Raw genomic sequence first — 19355 nt, forward strand, 5'->3', positions numbered from 1 at the left:
AGGACTTCTCAAAGGCTCTTAAAACTTAAATCGCTTCTGTTGAATATAAATGTAGGACAGGAAAGGTATGCAGTCATAAAGGCTGCCACTTCTTTCATTCAAGCTGTGCTATCATTTTTGTCTCCAAAGGATTCTTCCAAACCTTTTTGCTTCCTTATTTTGTTAATCATAAATGTTATGGCAAAGATTAGGGAGACAAGGTATGGCTGAGAACATATATTTTTCAGCTATTGTGAAAGATCCCTGATGGATCTCTTTTGCTGATCTGCTGTAATTTTTATTATTTTAAATTGATTTTTCCAGTTTATTAATATTTTCTTTCAGACATAGACAGAAGTTGCAGAAGGGTTGGATTCTTTTTGTGTTTTGATGATTTTTCAACAAGTAATAAATGAAGTACAAGTACATGAACAAAGTATTGAAAATGAAGTTCATATACAGCCAAAACAAATTCGATTCAAGGCAGATTTCTGAATATAAAATCAAATATTTGACCAGATGAAGATTTCCAATAATTTCAGGAAGATTACAATCAGGAATGAACCCAACCTGGATGCTGAAAGAGTAATATAACCAGGAATGAAGTTGGGGCAAGATTCCAGCCCTCCAAGTGTTGCACGTGGGAAGGAAAGTGGCTGCCAGGTACAGCCGTACGGCTGAACTGGATAGAAACCCCCAAACCCCACGTTGAACTCTGTCAGAATCACTGAAACCTCCAAAAAGTGTGTCGTACAATCTCCAAGATGCTAATAACTACAAGCAAATCCAAACCATTGTATTGGGGGCTACGTCCCAAACAGGCAAGGCATTGGGGTTGGCGTCCCAGATGCTGAAAAACTCTTCCAGAGCCAAAATCTCAAATCCAAGATGTAAAATGTGTAGAAGATACGCAAGAATTAGGTCTCAACTTCCTTATAACATCTTCCCACTTAGCTCGAACCCTAAAAGTGACTCAATGTGGCGTTTAGGGTTAAAATGTTATATTTCTCATTTTAAGTTGCCAAGTGCATAGAAAACGACCTTTTTTCAAATATAAAGAAATCCGTTCACCGAAAGGATCTGAGTCAAGAGAGAAATATTTAGAAAAGTCCAAGACCTTTCCAACGAGCTATTACACCAAGGGATACGCATCCAGATGAGGCCAAAACCCCCTTATTACTCCAAAATGGCTATAAACATAGTCTTATTTAAATAATAAACGCTAACTTAGGAAATATAAAAAATATAACCCAAATAGCTGCAAAATGCTCAAATGACACCACAAACCAGAAAGTCAACCTGCCACCTGTCTGTGACTGAAGTCGGAAATCAAGGATCCACTAGCGATCTCATCCCTAAAATCTAGGGATGCTCCTAGAAACTAGGAAACAAACCCAAATCCTCTGAAACTGAACCGAAGGAATAATCTCAAGGAGACCCAACCCTGGGTATGGTCATAACCTCCTAAATAGTAGGGATATCCTCCATAAACGTAGGAACTGCCTCCTAAAAATAAGGAACTGCTCCAAACTGATCAACTACTGCCAGAACACCAAGTCCCAAACACTGTATAACCACACTGAGTGTATATCCATCATTGTCAGCCTACAAGACCCCATAATAAGCTGACTCACATGTCTCTGCTAGACAGAGCTAAAGAGGGGACATGACAGTCCTCCCCTCTCGGAGATGCTTGCCCACAAGCAACTATAATGCTAGATGTTGTAAAATGGCCTCACCCTCCCAAGTGGCATCCTCTATGGGAAGATCTCTCCAACGGACTAAATACTCACGAATCACCCTGCTTCTCAACCGCCATTCCCTCACCTAAAGAATCTCCTCAGGAACCAAAGTCAATTTACCTTCCTCATCCGTGGGAGGCAAATCGGGTGAAATTGTAATATGCTGTCCAAGGGCCTTTTTCAGGCAAGATACATGAAACACATTATGAATTTTACTGCCTAGTGGTAACTCAACCTCATAAGCAACCTCTCCAACTCGCCTGAGTACCCTGTATGGTCCATAAAAACATGGTTTGAGCTTCTCAGCTCCCCCCCTTTAAGGGTGCTTTGCCGGTATGGCTGTAAGCGCAAGAAAACCATGTCATCCACCTCAAATGCTCTCTCAATCCTATGCTAATCAGCGTATATCTTTTGCTGATTCTGTGCATGCTATAAATTCTCCCTGAGAGATCTCATGATATCCTGGTTCTCCTGTAACCAATCTTGAGCCAAAGGAACTCTACTGTCACTCAGAGCTAAATCAATGAAGGATAATGTCTCATAGCCGTAGAGAGCTCTGAAAGGCGTCATACCAATGGACATATGGTGCGTAGTATTATAACAATACTCGCCCAAATACAACCAACGTACCCATGCCTTCTGCTGCCCTGACACATAGTTATGTAAATATCCCTCAACCCACTTATTGACCATTTCGGTATGTCCATCTGTTTGAGGGTGGTAACTAGTACTAGGTGTCAACTCAGTGCCTACTAGCCTGAAAAGTTCCTGCCAAAAGGAACTCATGAATCTGCTGTCCCTTTCACTCACTATGGTCTTGGGAAGACCATGGAGTCTAAACACCTCTCTGAAAAATAGCTCAGCCACCTGAAATGCTGTAAAATCAACTGCAATGGGAAAGAAGTGGGCATATTTTGTTAGCCTATCCATGACCACATAGATACAATCCTTCCCTTGCACCCGAGGAAGACCTGTAATGAAGTCCATAGAAATCCCAGTCCACTTTTGTTCCGGTATAGGCAAGGGTTGTAACAACCCAGCAGGATAAGTATGCTCCGACTTGTTCTGCTGAAAAGTCATACACTCACGGACATGCCGCAAAACATCATCTTTGAGACCCTTCCAAGAGAATCTCTCTCGAACCGCTCTGTAAGTCTTAACATACCTTGGATGTCCTGTCGTAGGAGTATCATGGAAAGCATGCAAAATTTGTTCCTTCAACTGTGAACCCGGAACAAGATAAACCCTGCCCTTGTAGTAGATAATATCATCTACCACACTGTATCTGTCATCCACTATCAAACCATCCATGACCTCACAAGCATGCTGATTTTTGGAATACTCAACCAAAAGTTGAGCCTTCCAATCTGCTGAAATCTCGCTCAATGAACATAGGGCAGCAAGTGAGGGTTTCCTAGAGAGTGCATGAGCCACAGTATTAGTCTTCTCCTTTATAAATTCGATATCGAAATCATAAGCCTAAATCTTGCTCACCCATTTTTGCTGTCGATCATTGAGCTCTGTCTGATCTAGGAAATATTTCAAACTGTTGTGGTCAGTTCTTACCACAAATTTGCTGCCAACAAGATATTGTCTGAATTTGGCTAAAGCATGCACAATAGCCAACATTTCCTTATCATAGGTAGAGTACAACCTCTCATTATCTCGCAGCTTCCGACTCTCATAGGCAATGGGATGTCTGTTCTGCATCAACACAACTCCTATGCCCAGACTCGAAGCATCACACTCTAGGACAAATGGCTGCAAGAAATCAGGTAATGCCAAAACTGGACAAGTGCTCATAACTTCCTTGAGTCTATCAAAAACTCCCTGTGCCTGTTCTGTCCATCTGAACGCCCCTTTCTTTGTGAGGTCTGTCAAAGGTGCTGCCAACTAAGAGAAACCTCTCACAAATCTTCTATAATAAGCACATAAACCAAGGAACCCACGTAACTCAGTAATGTTCTGAGGGCGGGGCCAATCCCAAATCGCCTGAATCTTCTCCTCATGCACCTTCACCCCATAAGCACTGATCACATTGCCCAAATATAAAACCTCCCTTAGTCCAAACTCACATTTGGATAACTTAGCAAATAGAGACTGGCTCTCCATAATGCTAAGTACCTCCTCAACATGTCTGAGATGGTCCTCCCAAGTACGACTGTAAATCAATATGTCGTCAAAGAACACTAGAACCGACTTCGTCAACTGCTTGTTGAAGATATGGTTCATACAGGACTGGAAAGTGGCCGGTGCATTGGTAAGGCCAAAAGGCATTACCAGAAACTCATAGTGCCCATAGTGACAACGGAAGGTAGTCTTGTGTACATCCTCTGCTCGTACACGTATCTGATGGTAACCTGAACGAAGATCAATCTTAGAGAAGTAGATAGTTCCATGAAGCTCATCCAACAACTCATCAATCCGTGGAATAGGGTATCTGTTCTTGATTGTCTTCTTGTTCAAGGCTCTGTAATCTATACACATCCATAGAGTCCCATCCTTCTTCTTAACAAGCACTACAGAAGAAGCAAAGGGGCTAGAACTAGGCCGAATGAAACCCATATCCAACAACTCATGAATAGTCTTCTCAATTTCATCCTTATAGGCTCTAGGATGACGATATGGGGTAGTAATCACTGGCTTCGCTCCATCCTCCATCTCTATACCATGCTCAAAACCTCTATCTAGAGGCACTCCAGAAGGTATGTCACCAAATACTCTCCCATGACGGTCCATCACTGACTGAATATCAACATGAAATACCCTACCATCCTAAGGTGTAGGTGTTTTGGACTTCACCAAACAATGTGTAGCCCAAATCACATCATTATGTCTAATAATAGTCTCCATCCTGCAAGAAGACACCTCCTTAGGTCCACCATCTCAAGCTGCCCTCAAGATAGTCTTCTTCCCCCCAGAAAGGAACTCTAACTGCATATGGTGGTGATCAATAATGTAACGCCCAAAACCTTGTAACCACTGCATGCCCAAGACCACATCATAATCCTCCAATGGAAGCACATAAAAATCATCAGTCAGAGTATAATCCCCCATTTGAATACTAAGCTGTGGAATCCGTTTAGTACAGCCCAAAACTGCACCATCTGCCACCTTCACTCCAAAACCACCAAACTCCTCATACTGTAATCCACGCCTCTCCACTAACTTCTGATCAATACAGTTATGCGTGGCACCTGTGTCTACCAAGCTCATGACCCGCTTGCCCTTCAATGTACCTTTCAACCGAAAGGCATGAAATTTAGGATAACTGGAGAGGGTAGCCATAGTTACTTTGGCTGTCGCCAAAGGCTCAGGGGTATCTAACTCCAACTATGTCTGCACCTGCTCAACAGCCTCCATGCTATCCTCAGTGTCAGTGTCGGGTACCTCCTCATCCCCTAACTTAGATGTCACCTCAATCAAATGAACCTTTCCTTTACCCATACAACGGTGTCCTGGTTCCCAAGGTTCCTTGCAGGAAAAGCATAACTTTTTCCTTCTCAATTCGTTCCTCGTCTCTTGATTCATCCAAGGGGGTCTAGATGATGACCCTCCTTTATTTTGTGAAGTATTGGCCTTCTGTGCAGGCAGAGAGTCCCTGAATGGCTTCTTATCTGCCTGATAAGAAGTGGTAACGGTATCCAGTCTCAATGTCACATCAATGGCCTCCTTAAGAGTGGCCGGCTGGAAAGCACGTACCAATCCCTTAAGTCTATCCTGCAATCCCTCAATAAATAACATCACACTTCGCCTCTGGGGTATATCAGGTACCATAACCGCAATACGCTGGAACTCATTAATAAAAGCTTCTGCATGACCAGTCTATCTAAGATGTGCCAACTCTCTATAGTAGAGCTCTGTATCCTTACGATCAAATCGTGTAATGAGTCATTCAGTGAACTCGGCATAGGAACGTACCAAGGCGTGATCCTGGGTGACCAATCCATGGTGCCACCAATCATAGGCAATCCCGTCTAAATGCAACACAACAAACTGATAAGCCTCACGCTCAAGCATGGGCCTCAAGGATAGATATATGTCCAGCTTGTGCACCCAAGCTCGTGCACTCGTATCACCAGAGCCATCATATGTAGCCAATGTGATCTTCCCAGTAGCTCTATTGAGGTCATAGTTCTGCTGCTGTGGTGGTCTATAACCACGATCTCCTTTGAACCTAGCTGTATCTCTACGCTGTGCACAATACTGGGAAAGAGGGAAAACATCCCTAACCTCTGGGGGTAGGGCTCTCCACTCAGCTATGGCTGCCAAAACTGACTCCTGGAACCCAACCTCTGGTGGATCTACCTGTGCTGGCTGTTCACCTGGTACAAACTGAGGAAGCAAAGGTCTATCCATAGCAGGTGTACGATGGCGTTTCCGCCTAGAGGAATGAAGGGAGCTCCCAACTGATGAATGGGATTGACGGCTATGCTGACTGCCTGCCACTGAAACTGATCTGCTCCGCCCATGTCTGCCATTATGTCTATCCAACTCCATTTGTGCCAAGGTTTCCTGTAATCTGTCAATGTCTGGACTATCCTGGGCTGTGTAGTGATGAGAGTTCTCATCATCTCCCGTTCTTCATCCTCAATCCAGTTCTGTCTAGCACCCCCTTGTTCATCCGCCATACTGGGTACCTGTTCAATTCCACTCTCACGCTCCTGTTGAGCTACCTTGCGTGTATAATACCTGTGTATCTCCTCTCTACCCGGATGCATAGAATAAAATGTAACCCTAGTGTGAAAATTCCACACAAACCCTACAGGCTGGCAGGATGATAGCTCTGATACCACTGAAAGATCCCTGATGGATCTCTTTTGCTGATCTGCTGTAATTTTTATTATTTTAAATTGATTTTTCCCGTTTATTAATATTTTCTTTTAGACATAGACAGAAGTTGCAGAAGGGTTGGATTCTTTTTGTGTTTTGATGATTTTTCAACAAGTAATAAATGAAGTACAAGTACATGAACAAAGTACTGAAAATGAAGTTCATATACAGCCAAAACAAATTCGATTCAAGGCAGATTTCTGAATATAAAATCAAATATTTGACCAGATGAAGGTTTCCAATAATTTCAGGAAGATTACAATCAGGAATGAACCCAACCTGGATGCTGAAAGAGTAATATAACCAGGAATGAAGTTGCGGCAAGATTCCAGCCCTCCAAGTGCTGCACGTGGGAAGGAAAGTGGCTGCCAGGTACAGCCGTACGGCTGCCAAGTACACCCAACTGGATAGAAACCCCCAAACCCCACGCTGAACTCTGTCTGAATCATTGAAACCTCCAGAAAGTGTGCCGTACAATCTCCAAGATGCTAATAACTACAAGCAAATCCAAACCATTGTATTGGGGGCTACGTCCCGAACAGGCAAGGCATTGGGGTTGGCGTCCCAGATGCTGAAAAGCTCTTCCAGAGCCAAAATCTCAAATCCAAGATGTAAAATGTGTAGAAGATACCCAAGAATTAGTCCCAACTTCCTTATAACACCTTCCCACTTAGCTCGAACCCTAAAAGTGACTCAATGTGGCGTTTAGGGTTAAAATGTTATATTTCTCATTTTAAGTTGCCAAGTGCATAGAAAACGACCTTTTTTCAAATATAAAGAAATCCGTTCATCGAAAGGATCTGAGTCAAGAGAGAAATATTTAGAAAAGTTCAAGACCTTTCCAACGAGCTATTACACCAAGGGATACGCATGCAGATGAGGCCAAAAACCCCTTATTACTCCAAATTGGCTATAAACATAGCCTTATTTAAATAATAAACGCTAACTTAGGAAATATTAAAAATATAACCCAAATAGCTGCAAAATGCTCAAATGACACCACAAACCAGAAAGTCAACCTGCCACCTGTCTGTGACTGAAGTCGGAAATCAAGGATCCACTGGCAATCTCATCCCTAAAATCTAGGGATGCTCCTAGAAACTAGGAAACAAAACCAAATCCTCTGAAACTGAACCCAAGGAATAATCTCAAGGAGACCCAACCCTGGGTATGGTCATAACCTCCTAAATAGTAGGGATATCCTCCATAAACGTAGGAACTGCCTCCTAAAAATAAGGAACTGCTCCAAACTGATCAACTACTACCAGGACACCAAGTCCCAAACACTGTATAACCACACTGAGTCTCTATCCATCATTGTCAACCTACAAAACCCCATAATAAGCTGACTCACATGTCTCTACTAGACAGAGCTAAAGAGGGGACATGACATATTGAAATATAATAATGTGATTTCCAATCATAGTGTAAATACATCGCACTATATTCCCTGTTTCTCTTCATTGTTTGCATACACCAACAAAAAATTAATTATTTGCTGGCAAATATCAATTCATTTGTACTTGGAAACTGATTCTAGTAACTGCGAACAAATTCCTTAGTTCTACAATTAACTGCCCAAACTCCTCAATCTCATACTAAAACATTCAAAAGGCACAAGCTTTCAGCAGAATGGTGAACTTGGTACCAATCCACTCGATCAGCCAGGCAGGTTTTCGTCCACAAAGCTTATGGCCAAAAGGGTTTTTGTCCTTCGGGTAAAGAATGAACCAGGTTCAATCTCCCAGAAATAAAGGGTTTCATAAAATAATCAGAATGCCAAATGACTCCCTTCATCCCTCCTTTTATAATCCTTTCTGGAACTTTACGGAAAGAATATAATTTAAATTCATTGTTGATAATAAGCTTCCGGAAGGTACGTTTTATAAAATAACCCACTTATAAATTTCCTGTTGACTAATAAAGTTACTTATTAAAATATCTAAGGATCAACATTTAATTAAATATAAATAATCTTGAGAAGCTTAGGACTATTTAAAATTTAATTAATTTATTATTTTTTTTGAACTTTTTAAATAATTAAAATTAGTTGTCTTTTAATTTATTTATTTTTCAACAACTTAATTTTAATCATTTAATTATTCTCCAAGCTCGAAAAAAGGGGACATTACAAACTATTTCTGACATTAACAGGGCCTATGGTTATTCAAGTGAAGATGTTCAGATGGTTATTGAGAACATGGCTTCTCAAGGGAAGGAGCCAACATTTTGTATGGGAGATGACATTCCACTAGCGGTGCTGTCTCGAAAGTCACACATGCTTTATGACTACTTCAAGCAACGTTTTGCACAGGTAGACTTTCTGGCATCAGTAACCTCTGGACTTTGTATTTCTTTTAAAGAAACTTTGTTCCTTAAGAAGATTTTTTTGTCAAATCATGGAAAGATGTGTAAGCAAACAAAATACATTGAGTTCACCATGGTCGTTTTCATACAACAAGAAAGTCATTTGTGTTCCATTCATTTTATATATGGGTTGCTGGTGTATTTTTCACATGATTATGGAGAATGAAGTAAGCTATAGCTTCTGTTCTTGTAATGTCTGATATATTGGATGCTAGAGTTGTATTATATTCTACTCTTACACATTACATAAATTGGTATATGCTTCTTCATCAATCCCATTCCTACTTCAGTTATAGCAATGGACATTGCAAGCTTCATGTGGTTTGGAACTATTTTATTCTTGGTGTCACCATAGAATTTTGGCACATTATTTTGATCTAACAGTCTCTTAAAATGTGCCATTCAGCCATAGGATAAGGGTACCTGATACATAGTGAGGGGAAATTCCTTGATTTCAAGCTGCATTTTTTCCTTACAGATCTTTCAAATGATTCACAATTTTGTTCCCAGCACTTCAGAAAAGATTAAAAAGTTCTATTGTTGATTGTTTTTATGATACTTAATGCTCTTATTGATAAAATTTAAATTGTTAGCATGACATTTGTAAGCGGTTGTCTCTTTAGAAAGTGTAATGAAATTGAAACTAGTCTATAGCTGGAGCTTGTCAGTTGTATAATGGCATAAATTTTCTCAAATTGTTAATTGATGGTTGTCTCTAAAATAATACACATCAGCATAGAACACAAATATTTTTTTTATTATAATACACAACATTTTTGGATAGATGTGTTATGAAGAACTGATATTTTTTATTTCTTTTGGAGAAAAACCATCTTTTGAGGATTTCAATTGGAAATTTGTATGAATTTGCTGACTGATTATACACACCCAAAATATTTTTCACTCAACATTTGTGGATTTGTGATACTGCTTCTTATGTATTTTTATACCAACATTTTTTCTGATATGTCTCCTGAGTAAGGCTGGCCAATTGAGAAGTGTATTTTTGCATTCTTGTGAAATGCAAGTACTTCCTCAAATCAGCTAGGTGAGCTTTGACAGGTACTGCATTATTGGAATGTGGCCTGAATGATAGTATGGCTCTTGACACTTGTTGCATCTGTCTTGGGATGACATTTCTCCAGTCCATGTTCTTTAGTCTGTTATTTGTTTTTGGTATATCCAAAGGTGGTTAGATTTTGACTATCCAGGTTTTATTAAATGAAGAAATTTTCATTAGAAATTAACCCAAGCCAGGCTCGTAGTCATCTACTAGGTGGTTAATATGAAGAGGATTTATCTGGATGCAAAACTTGTAATGTTATTAAAAGCTGTAATGTCAATAATTGCACATGGTGATCATAAAACTTCCATTTTGAAGGTAATAGAGGTTTGCAATGTTATGCATTCTCTTGTATAGCTGCTCTTTCATGAGTAGGAGATTTGAATTTACATTAATTCTTACACATGGTGTTTCAGGTTACAAATCCTGCAATTGATCCTTTGAGAGAGGGTTTGGTTATGTCTCTTGAGGTTAATCTTGGGAAACGAGAAAATATTTTGGAAGTTGGACCACAGAATGCTGCCCAGGTTTGTATATGACATTTTTATTTATTTGTTTATTTTATGTTACTTAATATGATATAACCAGTGTTTATTAGGTGCAGGTAAAATTTCATAGGTATTCCAATGTTATAATGATAAGGCCAATTATATTTTCTATTGATTTCAACTTGTTTTGAAATTTGTGGTCTGCGAAGGTAACTTTGTCAAGCCCTGTGTTGAATGAGGGAGAGCTAGATTCATTGAAGAAAGATTTGTACTTGAAGCCTTGCGCGTTACCAATATTTTTTGATATCAGCAAAGGTCTTGATGGATCACTGCAAAAGGCAATAAACAGACTTTGTGAAGCTGCAGATGAGGCTGTTCGTGATGGTTCACAAATCTTAATCCTCAGTGACCGTGCTGATAGATTGGTAATATGAGTTCTAAAGAAAAAGTTCCTTAGATGTTGCTTTTAAAATGTAATGTATACTTTCTGCATGGCATGCTTCATTGCAGACATTATTTTGTTGATTAATAAAACCTGTTGTGTCTTATCTAGTGTACTTTTTTCATGTTGAGTCATTATGAATAATTCTCTTTTGGGTGGATGAACTTGCATTGGATGTGATATGTGCTAGTTGTATTTGTATTTAATGATGCTGAATCGCTGATAACTTATGACATACTATAGACCAATTATACTTTATATAACTTATGCTATTAAGTTCCATCTTCCAAAGTGGAAATGCATTATAATTGTTTGAATTATTGTAATGTCAGACAAGAGTTTCCCTCCCCAATGATGCAGTGAGTTTCATGTGTCATAGAGCAATTGTAACATGGTCCTTCCCCCAAGAGGTGCTCTCAAATTAAATATTTGGGGCTTAGAAAGAGGTAATTTTGACCTGCTGGTTGCACTGGGTTAATCTCGAATGAACAGTGCCACTAATTCCTTATCTATTCCATGCACTTTGGAATTGTCTCCTTTAATCAAGTGGAAGCAATGGGAAACTGCAGTGTTAAAAGCAGAGTTCCGTGATTCGCGGCGAGTCACGCGAGTCATGCGAGTCAACGGGCCGGGTGACCCTTGCCGGGTCACGGTGACCCTGACCCGGGCTCGGACGGGTCAGGGGGCGTGACTCGCCTGACTCGCCGAGTCTGAGGGTCATGACCCGGCCAGAGTCACTTAAAACAGTGCAGTAAAAAAAACAAAAAAAAAAAATAACATTTTTTAATTATTTTTTGGCCTCGCGGGGCATTGCCCCTCGACCCCGCCCTGTATCGCGACAGGGAACGCGCAAGGGGCAATGCCCCTTGACCCCAACTTGGGGGCGCTGCCCCCAAACCCCCGTTGAAAAATATAGGGGGAAATCGCGTCGATAGAAGTAGGGAAAGTCTAACCTACGAGTCTGATTAGGCTCCATATAACAACACAACTTAGAAATCTTGGTAATTGGTATTTAGATTTAGTATTTCAAATTTCCTAGAGTCTCATTTGACAATGTAATTCTCATACTGTAATAGTGTCATACATCTTTTCAAAACTAGTTTTTCAAGTACTATATGTATATGTATAACTATATCAGCACCACCACCCCGCCACCCCCCCGTCGCCGTCCCCTTGTCGTCCCCAAACTTGGGCCCTTGGTCCCCCCATCCTTGAAACGCGTCCCCTCGTCCCCAACGCCCGTGGAACACTGGAAAAATAGGAAGCCATAGTTTTGCAACCAGCTGATAGGAAGAGGTAAAAAGCTTGCACAAATCACATTGGGGCAACACTACAGTCCGATTGGCTCACTGAGTCCACTGATCCAGTCTTCACTAATGAGGACCTTGAGTGGGTTGACCAGGCAGACAGAAAGGCTGAGGTTGTGGCTATGGCAGAGGAGGAGGATAGAGCACGATCAGGGACAACACCTATGGCTACTCAGACTGGCACATCACAGGCAGAGACTATGGCTACTCAGTCATCCAGGACCTACCTTAGACGCCTTTCTAGGAGGCAGATAGACGAGGTTGAGCCAGAGCCTAAGCCATAGACTTGTTTTTGTTTACACTTTAGAGTTACATATATGTTTGGGAACATTTAAAGTCATGGATTTTATATATATTGGACAACATTTATAACTCTATTTATCTATGTTTTCTAATTCCTTCAACTACAATTTACATTTCTACGCATGTGATGGATGTATGTTTATGTATGTGATCAAATTAGCTTCTATTTGATGATGTTATAGTGTCTTTAAGCTTAATTCAATAATGGGTGTATGAAACAAGTTTTAAATCGTTAAAAATCTCTAAATTTCAAGGGTTTTCTTATTTTGCCGAGTCGTTGCCGAGTCATTGCCGAGTCCGAGCCGAGTCACGAGTCGAGTCAGCCTTGCCGAGTCAGAGCCGAGTCCGAGTCTGGGAACTTTGGTTAAAAGGGAGTGAAAAGGATAAATGTGGAAGGGGACTTGTAAATCTTAATCAATGTTCTGAATGGTGGAAATAAGGAATGTCATCTCAAAGAAATTGTGTAAGAGTTCTAATGGCTGGCTAGCAAGGTTTTGAGTTTTGTGCATGTCAAGAGAAAGGGAATCAAGTTGCTGACTTGCCAACAAACAAGGAGTTTTGTGTTGATGACCTGCTTTCTGGCACTTGACTTTGATTGGACATTCCCTTAGTCTAATGATTTCCTATGTATCCTCCATTGATCTGCTTCCAGCCAATTTTCCTCCTTTGATTTCACTTTGGAAGGATTCACTAGTGTGGACAGTAATTTTGGTGGTCTGGTTTAGAAGGTCCACCGTTGAGTTCACAATACTTTTGTCAGTAAGGTTTTCTTCTTCCCTCTTTTTGCTCCTTCAGTTGTTGCATTAGTGATCCATAATTAGTGTGGATATTCCACTACATTATTCATCAAAACAGGTCCTATTCAACCTTCATGTAAATTTGACATAGCTGTTTCATGTGCTAAATTATGAAAAAAAGTTAAAAGAGTTCCTACATATGAAGCCTAGTGTTATTCTATGTTCCACCAAGTTTCCAAGATAGGACTGAGAGGGGATGGGGGATGTGTTTCCAGAAGGAATCTATGGGGAGGCCATTTTTTAGGTGTCAATAATTAAGAAGTAGGGAAAATTTAAAATTATAGGAAATTTTGAATAGTTATATGATAGCATTGATAAGGCTTTCATCATATACATTATAGAAATTTAATACGTAACATTAGACTTGAAATGAGATTTTCCATGAGAGTTGACATGAATTAATGAAATTCAATTGCTTTCATTATCAATATGCATATATTGTATAAAAATTACAACAAAATATCCAAAGGCTGCAAGTTTGAACTACAAAATGGCAAAAGCATAGAAAATGTGCTGCTACCTCTAATCAGCATTTGCTAACATGGCATCAAAATTGGAGTCTAAGTCTAAGTCACTGCCGGTATGAGGGATTGCCTCATCCAAAAGAACCCCAACCAATCTCTTTATGTCTCCTCATCAACATATGTCGTATCTTTGGGATCAAATCCCTACGTGTGGTTGGAGTATAATGATGATTAGGTCTCTGTTGATCTTGAAGTTACAAGGCATTACGCACAACCAAAAACTTCATGAATTGTCAAATGGTAAGCCTATTCCTTTTTATTAACTTTATGCAGTTGTATGTGTGGCTGAGGTGAAGTTCTCTTTGTGGGGGTTCGGGTAAAGTTCCTTTCATGGGGGTCATGGGAAGGTAGACATAGTAAAGCCTTTGAGACCACACAAACCTTCAAGTCATATGCCGTTTGTCATAATTTTATCACTTCCTTCTCACAATTGTTCTCCTTCATCTTCTCTTTGATAATATGGAAAAAATGGCAAAATGAGTTTATTTTTTGTTTGTAGTTAGTATGAATTTTTCAGGTTTAGGGTTGGTGTGAAAGGTTGTAGGTATTGTTGATGGGGAAGTTTGCACTTCCGTGAACGCAGAATAAAATACACTTGATATATCCTATTCTCTCTTGAATAAGGAAATCTTGTATGCCTTCTGAGTGTCCAAACAAGATAACCTCAAGGTTTCTAGTGTCAAGTCTTGACTGTGCTCAAGATAACTCAGTGATATTGTGATTTGTTGGTAATCACAAAGGGACCTATGCATCTGACAGCTAGTTTGCATCTGATATGGCAATCTAATTGATGCTTCACTTCTCAGATTGGTTAAAAATAAAGAGCAAAGGGATAGGGTCCAGAGAATCTAGGGACAATGATAGTAATGGTTGATGCTACAGATAGACAAATTTCTCATAAGACTAATTCCTGCTTAACCAGAGATAATCACAATGCCACATAAATAGTGCGATCTTCAAAGGGAAATGAAAGATTTTTAGATCATGAACATTCATTTAGATACCCAATTCTTACACAATCAAAGCAAATGTCCAGAATTGAACAAATAGCAAAAATATGCTCAGACTAACCATGCACAATACAGTCAACAAATCTCCAATGGTATGAACCAGAAATCGATCAAATATCCTCACACTTTACCATTAAATCATTGAACTTTAACTAATTTTTTTGAAAGAAACCATGCAAATAGATGAAGGCAACTAGCGAAACACCATATTTCAATGCTTTATTCATTTGCTTCAACTGCTATTACAACAATCTCTGTTCGGCAATTCCTATTCTACTTTAATTTTACTTGCTGGCTATTGCTACTTCTAACCCTAATTCTAACTTCTCATCCCCTACAATGAGAGATGAACTAGCCTTTTATAGATTTTAGATTTTGAATCAATGGCTAGGATTTAAATCATTCAATGGCCTAGATTTGCCCTCCAGAAACCCTAGCAGCCTTTATTTAATGATCTCGGCAACTTTCAACCACTTTGAACTACTTTCCAACTCCCCCCACTACAAGAAAAAATGACAGCCTAGCAAAATAGCTTTTGCCACAAAAGACAAAACTGGCAGCTAGACAAATAACTAACTTTTGGCCCCTCTTTTATTACATTAAATTGGGCCCAAAAGTTGTCAATTTACAACAAATTAATTGCCATTACAATAAATCATACTCTAGCCATCTCCAATTGTTCCTTTTCTATTTCTGTATGTCTCATGTAGCACCTCTGTAGTCTGTCACTCTCTTCCAGAATTCTGGAAATGGCATAATTTTGGCTTTCTACACTGTGGTAGTGATATTTCATCTTCATCTCTGTGGCACGTTCACCCTCCAACTTTGCGGTGTGTTCATTGACATATTCAGGTGTTTACATATTTCTTCATTTCTGTGAGCATGCTACTCTCAATCCTCTTTGGAAAGACATCATCTTCAGGATTTTGACCTTGATTTTGTCCTCTCTTTCATGCTGGTAACCCTCTGGCACACTTGAGAAACACTATTTGAATTGCCTGGATCCTTGGCCCCTTCGGGTGGTCCCTTCCTCTTGGATCTTCCCTCTGATCATACCTTGTATCTTGTGCGCCAGATTTCCATCTTGTTGCCTTATTGGTGGTATGGACCTGCGAGGACAAGTAACTTTATTATTCCAAGGGTTTCTAGAATTAGCATTTTGAATACCCTTTTAATTTGGCCTACAATTGAATCCATTTCACATTTTCTGTAGAGGACGGATCATGAGATTCCATCACCTAGTCCTCTTACTCATTGAAGGGTATGACTACGTTGCATTGAGGGAATTTGGACCCTGAGGGTCAATTGGGAAATCCATTTTGAAACTTGTAATGTGGGGGGCCGACCAAGCCTTGAAACTCAGGATTAGGATGCTGACTGGGAATGATGCATTTGGAAGATATGATGCTACTGCTGAAACTCAGTCTTGCTTTGAAATTCAGACCTTAGAAGGGGCCCTTTCAAAGCAAATTCGAACATTAGAAAGTCTTTTCAAAACTCGGACTTATGAAGCTGATTAAGAGACTCCTTTTTGAGACTTAGACCAAAACTTGGACTGTGGAGGGCAAACAAGAACCCTGGATCAAACTCGGAGAGAGAAAGAGTTTTGGGACTAAGGGTAAAATTCAGTCCCAGAACAGGTTTTTGGATTAGTGCCTTATTTCTTATTGGACTACATATACCGAGTTTGGGAGTGAAAACTCAAATTTGGGGAATAAACTCGGTGCTAGGAAACGTTTTAGGAATAGCACCAATTCTTAACTTGGCTGCAATCACCGAGTTTGAGGGGGAAAAATTCCAACCTCAGAGATAAATTCGGTCCTAGGAAACATTTAGAGATTAAGCTTATTCTTGACTTGTATCCTAGTTCTGAATTTCAGATTTTTGCAGTATGCTTGCCTTGTGAAATATGGTTGACCTTGGGAAGATGGAAGATGGCCAGAAGGAGACCAGATTGGAATCTTCATAAAGCTGCAAACTTGGACTTGGAAGGAATAAGATTAGGAATATCTGCTCAAAATTCGGTGTCAAGAGTCTAATTTGGAATCATGACCTGAAACTTGGCATTGGGAACAAGTTTGTGATTGAGGACAAAATTTAGTGCTAGGAAACCTATTAGGAATATCACTTATTCCCACTTTTTGTGCAACCACCGAATTTGGAGAATGAAGGGGTGAAACTCGGTACTCGGAAAGATTTTTGGACTAAGCTTAATCCTGTTTTTTGTGCAAGTCCTGAGTTTGGAGAATCCTAGTCAGAAGTTTGGTGTTTGGAAGGCTTTTGGGATTAAGCCTTATTCTGGTTTTGCATTCCACCACCGAGTTTCGGGGAGAAATATTGATTGACCAGAAATTTGAGGTTCCTAAAGTCCTTCCTCTACCGAATTTGGGGAGAGGGTGCAGCTTGACCGTTGTATGTTGAAGCTTTTACAATCTCTCCAATCTCCCAACTCTTGCCTAACGCAAGGCTTGATCTTTGAATTGAAACTTATGGGCTTGCATTCACCTTATTCTCTATCATGCTTGGACTTGACCTTGATTCTCCATACATCTATCACAACATCACAAGCCATCATGTACTCTCCATCAGCCAATCCACTTTGATCTAACCTCTCTCTCATGCAAGCAACCTTTATTAAGATAGGACTATTGCAATAATCCAACAAATCAAGCAAAAATAGAGGGGGTCCCTGTTGGAGATGGGGTGTGTGTGTGTGCAACACAACAAATGGCGACTCGGCTGGGGAAATGTTCCCGAACATTTCAAGGATGACAATCTAGATCAAACCTAGAATCTCTGGTTAACACCCTATGGAATAGACCAAATGACAAAAAGACATATCCAAGGTAAAAATGAGGTTACAAATTGAGTCAAATCACTGATCTTGAAAACTAAGTGTGTGCAATGAAGTTCATTCCAGCTTGGAGAAAGTTGAGACATCATTGTTTAGTCATGGCAAGCCACGTAGGTGACCCAAACTTCAAAAGCATCCTGGATAGAACCTTGCTGGCAGCGAGCATCTATAGCCCCGACAATGTTATCGATGTAATCTCACAGAGATTGCTCTACTTCTGGTAAATTTTCTCTTAGTTCCTTTAGAGATGTCCACACTCCCAAAGGCAAGTATTTTGATTTTTCCTTTCTTTTCAATTTTCTCTCCTTGATTTTTTCTTTTCTTTCTCATTTTTTCCATATTTTGGCTTGTAAGCAATGAAGCTCACATGGTTTTGAGCACTATAGTGGCGTTGAAGCAGGGTTTCAGATTTTTCACTTGCAATGACTTCACTTTGGTGAAACAACAAACTTAAGTTTTTATCAAGTGTAAGATGTGCAATGATCACAACGTTGGTGACAAGATGCAACAAGTAATGACATTCTCAAAATGAATATGCTTTTGAACCAAATGAGCTAACTGTAGGGGCAACCATTAACTAAGCGCTCTACTAGAGTCGACATCAGAGAAACAGGCCGAAATATATCCTTGACCTCATACACCAAAGATGGGCAAGACACATATCCTTGCAAAATGATAGAGGACCAACCTCTTTGAAAGCAACGCTAAAGCAGACTAAAGGAATCTACTCTTAAAGTAATGTCCACTAAGAACTGAAAGACACCTAATCTAAAGAAGAAATCAAGAAATCTAAGCTAAGAACTGAAAAGTAAACTACTCTAAGACAGGAAAGAAAAACTAAACTAAATATGTGCAAAGAAAGGTTGATTGAACAAATGGTGGACTATCTGTGTGAGCCCTTGACCGAGGATGATTTCTTGGAATGTGCAGCAGTAACAAGGCAAAGGGCATAGTCCTAAATATGGCAGATTTGTCTTTGTATTCTGAAATATTTTTTTTTCAGTGGGCCACTCTTATGCTCAACCGGACATTAGGTGATATCAGCAATTGGGGTAATTCATTGGGTCCTTGATTGATCCATATGCAGGTTGTTTTCCCTAAACATCCACAATCAAATTGATAACATTCAGAATTAACAGTAGGAGGGAAAGAGACAACCTGGTTCATTTTAAAATCCAACAATATGTCATGTGGTAAGAGATCCTCAGTAGCTTCAGGGGGGTCACAATTGGTGGTGCAACATCCCACTTGCATCTGATGTATGTAAATCAACACCGTATTCATTAGTGAGCTGTGCAGACTAAAAATCTGATTTGAACTTGAACTCCGGAACATGGAATATTTTGTCTGTTTGTGTCTTCATTTTGCATAAACCATGCAACCTTGTGCATTCCTGTAAGCATATCCTCAAACACTAAGGCCTCTGTGATAGCTTGATCTTCAAAAAATTTCCCAATTTTTTCCTAGGATACAACTTCCAATGGTAGAGCTCCCTCAAATTGTTTTCCATTCTCTGGCCTCTCTATAGTGATCACTTGATCACTCTTTCCAACATTTTCCTCCTTGGGTGCAAGGTATGCAAAGCTACTCACCGCCATATTCTGATTGTGGGTTCATCCAAGCTATCCTCTTGGAATTCATCTTTC

The 19355-nt window shown here is 39.9% G+C and overlaps 1 protein-coding gene across 1 annotated transcript in view; it reads left to right on the top strand.

Annotated features, from left to right (window-relative positions):
- LOC131031686 (ferredoxin-dependent glutamate synthase, chloroplastic) overlaps positions 1 to 19355 on the top strand; it is a 268749-nt gene that overhangs the window by 129632 nt on the left and 119762 nt on the right. Inside the window, exons 10-12 of the mRNA XM_057962794.2 lie at positions 8709 to 8868; positions 10401 to 10511; positions 10682 to 10897. Of these exons, the coding sequence (XP_057818777.2) occupies positions 8709 to 8868; positions 10401 to 10511; positions 10682 to 10897 (487 nt within the window). The remainder of the gene's footprint in view (positions 1 to 8708; positions 8869 to 10400; positions 10512 to 10681; positions 10898 to 19355) is intronic.

Source organism: Cryptomeria japonica, chromosome 6 (assembly GCF_030272615.1).
Source record: "Cryptomeria japonica chromosome 6, Sugi_1.0, whole genome shotgun sequence".
NCBI classification, from domain to species: Eukaryota; Viridiplantae; Streptophyta; class Pinopsida; order Cupressales; family Cupressaceae; genus Cryptomeria; species Cryptomeria japonica.